We start from the raw sequence: 6,952 nt of genomic DNA on the forward strand, positions 1-6,952 counted from the left end.
ACGTTATCTTTGGCTTTAGATTCACAGTCATACATATTCTTCCACATGGAGCACTAATAGTCCATTTACTTTAACAAAGTGGTGCACTTTTAGTCATAACACTAAACACATTTTAATTTTTAACAGAAATCTAAGATCTAACAAAATATATGTTCTATTTATTTTCTTGTTTACCGAAAGAAATAAAGATGACAGATTTATCTAGATAGCAAATAGTAAATATACATATAATTTATTTACTATACGTAAAATATATATTTTACTAAAAAATGTTAAACACTGTTAATTTTTATTTGCAATGATTTTTATCTAGATAACCTCAAATGTTATCTTGATTTTTTATTTTATACATAATATTTATTATACGTTGACATAAAATATATATATATTTATTAGATTTTTTTATTTTAAGAGGAGTCAACGTACAGTAAATATACATAAAATAAAAATAAATTTTATGTATATAATCTAGATAAAAATTTTATGTATATAATCTAGATAAAAAATCTCGATAAAAATTAACGGTGTTTAACATTTCTTATTAAATGTATATTTTACGTATAGTAAATAAATAGTAAATAGATAAATAGTAAGTAAATTTTATGTATATTTATTATTTATTATCTAGATAAATCTGTCATCTTTCTTTCTTTCGGTAAACAAGAAAATAAATGGAACATATATTTTATCAGATCTTTGATTTCTGTTAAAAATTAAAATGTGTTTAGTGTTATGACTAAAAGTGCACCACTTTGTTAAAGTAAATGGACTATTAGTACTCCATGTGGAAGAATATGTATGACTTTGAGTCTAAAGTCAAAGATAATGTATGTTCTTAGACTTTTTCTCGTGTTATGACTAAAAGTAGTAAAAATTGCGTGTGGTAGCCACTTTTTAAAGTGGTATTTACTTTTTATCCAACATTTTTAATGCTGAACAAAAGTAGTCACTAATCTATTAAAATTAATAGAAAAAGACGGTATTATTCTTTCTTCTATCTCTTTTCCTTCCCAAACCCTCTATCAAGTCCGGGTATGCCAATAATGGAGATAACGCCATGCTGATCTGTTCCGCCAAGAATATTGTCCATCGCCACTTGTTCCTCTTTTTCAATGTCCACCATTGACTGTGCTGACAACTCAATTGTGGTAGGTAACATCTTGAGCTCAAATAAATTTGCAAGTTTAACGTTAAGTGAGATGAAGCTCAATAGCTGGGAATGAGGGAAATCATTCAAACAAAAAAGAAATTTTCAGGTAGAAAATACGCAAAGGTAATTAAAGGGGAATTAAGATCAAAATACGGGCTAGTCCTTAACTTAGACTTACAAACTCATAAATTAAGGACAGATAGTCCTGAACTTACAGTAACAAGCTCATAAGTTAAGGACACTTGGTCATGAATTTAGAGTTGGAAGTTCAAAAATTAAGGGCATTTGGTCCTTAACTTAAAGTAACAAGCAGAGAAATTAAGGACAAGTAGTCCTTAACTTAAAGTTACAAACACAGAAATTAAGGACGGGTGGTCCTTAAATTTAGAGTTACAGTCTCAAAAACTAAGGACATGTAGTCCTTAACTTAGACTAACAAACTCATAAATTAAGGACAACTAGTCCTGAACTTACAGTAACAAGCTCATAATTTAAGGACACTTGGTCCTGAACTTAGAGTTGGAAGTGCAAAAATTAAGGACACTTGGTCCTTAACTTAGAGTTACAAGCACATAAATTAAGGACAGGTAATCCTGAACTTCGAGTTCCAAGTTCAAAAATTAAGGACATGTAGTCCTGAACTTAGAGTTACAAGTTCAAAAGTTAAGGACAGGTAGTCCTAAACTTAGATTTATAAGCTCATAAATTAAGGACATCTAGTCCTGAACTTACAGTAACAAGCTCATAAGTTAAGGACATTTGGTCCTGAACGTTATGAGCAGAAGGGTATTTTCGTTCAAGCGGGTAAAAGTTTATTAAAGCAGTGGCTAAAGACTAAAGACATTTTAAACAATGGCTTAAAAGTAAATGCATCTCTTATTATTGGCTAAATGTGCACTTTTTCCTTAAAAGTGCACCACTTTGTTAAAGTAAATGGACTATTAGTACTTAATGTGAAAAAATATGTATGACTTTGAGTCTAAAGCCAGAGATAATGTATGATTTTAGGCTTTTTCTCTATTATATTGCGTAAATCTCACCTTAGTTCAATTCAATCACGTCATCTCTCCTCTCCCCTCTCTCTTCTTCTAGTGAAATAGCTTAGTTTTCTCCACATCCATGGCGGTAATGGCGAGACAGAGGTAATTGAGGGTGTTGAAATTGGCAATAATCTTCGTAAACAGCAAATTTGATAACAACTTACTAATTTCTCGTCTTTTACGTTTTCCTCTTTTTCTTTCTTTTTTTGTTAATTTTCTTTTTGTTTATTTTGCATACAATACACCCTTATGGTCTGGCCCTTCCTCGGACCCCGCACATAACAGGAGCTTAGTACATCAGGCTGCCCTTTCTTCTTTTTGTTTGTTTGCCTACCCATTTGTTTCAGAAAATTTATCGGATGTCAAAAAATTAAACTCAAGTATAATTCTCAGAAAGTAGGCCAAAAAGATTAAAAGAATACATAACGTCAAAATGTTAAAGAAGGCAGAAAAAAATTCAATTCACTTTTAAAAAACATATAATGAATCGAATAGAATTCTTCGATGAAATCGAATCCTCACGCATATTGTCTTAAGATGAATTGCCCTCTCTTCTGTAGTCTATTTGGTCAAACTTTTAAAATCAAATTATTTTAAAAAATATTTTTCTTAAAAGGGGAAGAGGTGATAACATTTTGAGTAACTGAAGACTATGACATTGGTAGAAGGTAATGGAACAAATGGAGAATGTTTCTATTAGACAAACTATCAAATAGCAGCCGAGTATTAATTCTAACTCTCCTTCAAATATAATGTAGTGTTTTCACAGTAACAAAGTTACAGACTTCAGAATGTAGACATGCATTAGCTGAGTTACTCCATCGTGAAGAAATGTGTGTTAACAGATGTTAACTATATCATGGATCAGTGTAGGCCCAATAGGGGATAGGCCCAGTTGTATATTCTCCTTTATAAATTCTGTAGCTTTGTAGCTGTAAGAAAAAGATGTATAAGTGAGTCCAAATGTACAATATCCGGGTCCAACAATAAGAAATATGACATTCTAGAATTTAAAGGAATTGAATTCATTTTATCTCTTAGCTTTTCATGAAATAAAAACAGAGTGTTTCTCTCTCTCTCTCTCTCTCTCTCTCTCTCTCTCTCTCTCTCTCTCTCTCTCTCAAGCTAGATTTTGTTCATTTCATTTCACAAATAGATTCGGATATACGAATCTATTTGAATCTAACATGGTATCAGAGAAATGGAATATATCCAACTCGTCATCAGCTATCGTCCGATTGTACCCTTCGCGAGAGTTTTTGAAGTTTTGTGTTCTGAGGTTTCTTCTCAGATGGTGAAAATTTTGGGAATTTTTCGTGTTTTCTCTCCTTTAACACTTAGATCCTTTCTCTTTCACTATTTGACAAAAAATCTAGTAAAAATTCTTCATTTTTCATTTGTATGCTCAAATTTGATAAAAGTTAGGTTTTCTTCCCCAAATTGCTAGGGTTTTGTGGTAATTTGTTGTACTGGTTAGTTTATTGTCGTATCTGTGAATTCTCGTTTGCTTCAACATGAGTACCACTAGTTCTGCGAACTCCGAGGGCTTCGTCGAATTTACAGTAGATCCCTCACACCCTTTCTATGTTCACCCATCTGACAGTCCTGGTAGTCAATTGGTGACCATTCCTTTCAATGGTGCTGGTTTCATTCATTGGCGCAGTAGTATGCTGACCTCTCTCTCCGCTAAGAATAAATTGGGATTAATCACGGGTAGAATAGCCCAACCATAAACCGATTCTCCTTATTATCTTTTCTGGGAGCGTTGTAATGATATGGTAAAGGCCTGGATTATCAACAGAGAACTTGCAATCAGTGTTATGTGTTTTCCTACTGCCAAAGAGGTTTGGTAGGACATTAATGATAGGTATGTTCAATTGAATGGGTCCAGATATATACAAATTCAAAGAGAAAGTAGTGCATCTTCTCAGGGTGCTTCTGACATAGCTAGTTATTTCACCAAAATGAGAAGCTTATGGGGTGAACTCACATCTTCCTATGTTGGACCAATCTATTCTTGTGGTGCACTTCCAAAATTCATAGAAGACCAACACATGTTTCAGTTTATCAGTGGGTTGAATGATTCATACTCTACTGTCAAGAGTAGTATTTTACTGATGAGCCCTCTTCCCTCCATTAGTAAGGCATATTCCCTCCTACAACAAGATGAAAGTCAGAAGGAAGTAAAATCTACACCTCCTGGGTTCTCTAGTGATTCTGCAGCATTTTTCTCTGTTTCTTCTAGCATCCCTCAACCCACTAACAAATTCTACAACCAGAAGGTCAGTTTTGACTCTAAACGACAATCTTCTTCTGTCTCTTGCAAGTACTGCAAGAAGCCTGGGCATACTGTAGACAAGTGCTACAAGCTACATGGTTTTTCAGCTTAATTTAAGTTTACTAAGAATAAAAGAGCTGTTGAATGTACCCAGGTTGAGGAACCTAATGCTGGCATACTTGCTGGTCCTACAAATTCTTCTGATTCTGCAGCTTTTGGACTTAACAAGGAGCAATACCAACACCTTGTGACACTTCTTCAACAAGCACAAGTTCCACCCAATTGTATTCAATCTTCCTCTTCTGCAGAACAATTTATTTTTGCCAATTTTGCAGGTGTGTGCCATCTTCCGGAAATACAATCTGTTGTTCATTATTTGTCTGCTCAGTTAGGTAGAAGTCCTTGGATTGTCGATTCATGTGCCACTAATCATATGACCCCACACAAACATGTTTTACACAATATTCAACCTCTGACCTCTCCCTATTTGATAACATTACCAGATGGTTATAAAGTGAAAGTCATTTCTACTGGCTCTTTACATCTTAGACAAGATATAATTTTACATGATGTACTTTTAGTTCCATCTTTCCAATTCAATCTTATTTCTGTTCATCAACTTCTTTCTCAGTTAAAATGCATTGCTATATTTACTAGTTTCTGCTGCTTCTTACAGGTTCCTTCTCTGAAGAGGCCACTGGAAATTGGTAAGGAAGCACGCAAACTCTACTTTCTTCTTCCCAACATGCCTACACATTCAGCTTTTGTTTCTACTATTCCATCTGTCCTGCCAGTTCCACCTATTTCTACTATTTCTTCCAGTACTGTATATAGTTCTGATTCTCCCACATCCCCTAGTCCCTCTTGTAATCCATCTTCTGTTGTTAATAAAATAGATTGGTTTTGGCATCATAGACTTGGTCACATGCCTTATCACAAAATGAAATCCATCATTTTCTTATCTCATTTGATTTCTCATAAACAATCTTTCATTTACTCAATTTGTCCTATGGCTAGACAACAAAGGTTGTCCGTCCCTGAAAATCACATTCATTCAACTGCCCCATTTCAATTGGCTCACATAGATATCTGGGGCCCTTACCATACTAGAACATATCATGGTTTTAAATATTTTATCACTCTAGTGGATGACTTCACTAGGGTTACATGGACCTATTTGCTTTCTTGCAAAAGCAATACCCTGACTATTATAAAGGTATTTACCTCCATGGTCAAAGTCCACTTTAATTTCTCTGTCCAAAATTTCAGATCTGATAATGCTTTTAAACTAGGTGACAATTCTGAAGCTTCAGTTTTCTTCACTGAAAATAGGATATTACATGAAACTACTGTTCCACACACACCACAACAAAATGGAGTGGTAGAGCAAAAACATAAACACCTCCTAGAAACATCCAGGGCCCTAACTTTTTCAATCCAAGCTTCCAACAAAATATTGGGGTGGTTGTGTCTTGACAGCCACATATATTATCAACATATTGCCTTCCTCTGTTCTAAATAACTCCTCACTCTATGAAAAATTGCATGGTGTTTCTCCCACATATGACCATATGAAATCTTTTGGATGCCTTTGATTTGCCACCACTCCCAAACCTGGGATAGACAAATTTCAGTCCAGAGCTATTGCTTGTGTTTTCTTAGATTATCCTTGTGGTAAGAAAGGATATAGGCTTCTAAACCTCTCCAATCATTCTATTTTCTTTTCTAGAGATGTTGTGTTTCATGAAAATGTTTTTCCCTATTTCTCTTCCTTCTCTCCTTCTACTTTTCCTCATTCCCCCATTGATCCTATCACTCCTTCTCCACTTGTTCTTTTCCCTTCTACTCCAACATCAACTTCTTCTCCTTTTCCCTCTCCACACTCTGCTCCTGCTCCTATTTCTCCTTTCTCACCCTCTGCTCATCATTGCCCTTCTCCTTCTACACCTTCACCTCCATGTCTTTCTTCTCCTATTTCCAGTACCTCTGTACCACCTATTAGAAAGTCTACTAGAGTGTCTCACCAGCCTACTTATTTGAAAGATTATATTTGCTCTTCTGCCTCTTTTCCTTTTGTTGCTGACAACTCCAAGGTTTCAACTGCTGCGCTACACTTGCATGAACCTCAGTTTTACCAACAAGCTGCCTCACACCCTGCTTGGAAAGAAGCTATGCTTAAAGAATTTCAGGCTCTTGAAGCAAACAACACTTAGGATATCGTTTCACCTCCCCCTCATAAGAAACCTATTCTTTGCAAATGGGTTTACAAGATTAAAAAAAAGTGTGATGGTTCTATTAAGAGATATAAAGCTAGATTAGTTATTAGAAGTGATACACAAAAGGAAGGTATTGATTACACTGAAACTTTTTCCCCAGTAGTCAAATTCACTACTATTAAATGCCTTCTTTCCTTGGCTGCCAAGAAGAACTGGACTGTCTACCAACTTGATGTGAATAATGCATTCCTTTATGGTGATCTCCATG

General features: G+C 34.8%; 1 protein-coding gene across 1 annotated transcript; it reads left to right on the forward strand.

Annotated features, from left to right (window-relative positions):
* Positions 1-4,154: 4,154 nt before the first annotated feature.
* Positions 4,155-6,681, forward strand: LOC138898448 (uncharacterized). Its single transcript, XM_070184515.1, has 5 exons — positions 4,155-4,541; positions 4,623-4,803; positions 4,972-5,039; positions 5,145-5,334; positions 6,131-6,681. Exons 1-5 carry the CDS (start codon positions 4,155-4,157, stop codon positions 6,679-6,681), a joined length of 1,377 nt encoding a protein of 458 aa, XP_070040616.1.
* The last annotated feature ends 271 nt before the right edge of the window (positions 6,682-6,952 follow it).

This window comes from Nicotiana tomentosiformis, chromosome 9 (assembly GCF_000390325.3).
Source record: "Nicotiana tomentosiformis chromosome 9, ASM39032v3, whole genome shotgun sequence".
NCBI lineage: Eukaryota > Viridiplantae > Streptophyta > Magnoliopsida > Solanales > Solanaceae > Nicotiana > Nicotiana tomentosiformis.

What these genes read in the sequence shown, in the direction of transcription:
- LOC138898448 (XM_070184515.1), top strand. Translation starts at nt 4,155, where the DNA reads ATGAGAAGCTTATGGGGTGAACTCACATCTTCCTATGTTGGACCAATC. An exon ending in GCAAGAAGCCTGGGCATACT is followed by an intron (nt 4,542 to 4,622) that starts GTAGACAAGTGC and finishes GAATGTACCCAG; the next exon opens with GTTGAGGAACCTAATGCTGG. An exon ending in CACATCCCCTAGTCCCTCTT is followed by an intron (nt 5,335 to 6,130) that starts GTAATCCATCTT and finishes GTGTTTTCTTAG; the next exon opens with ATTATCCTTGTGGTAAGAAA.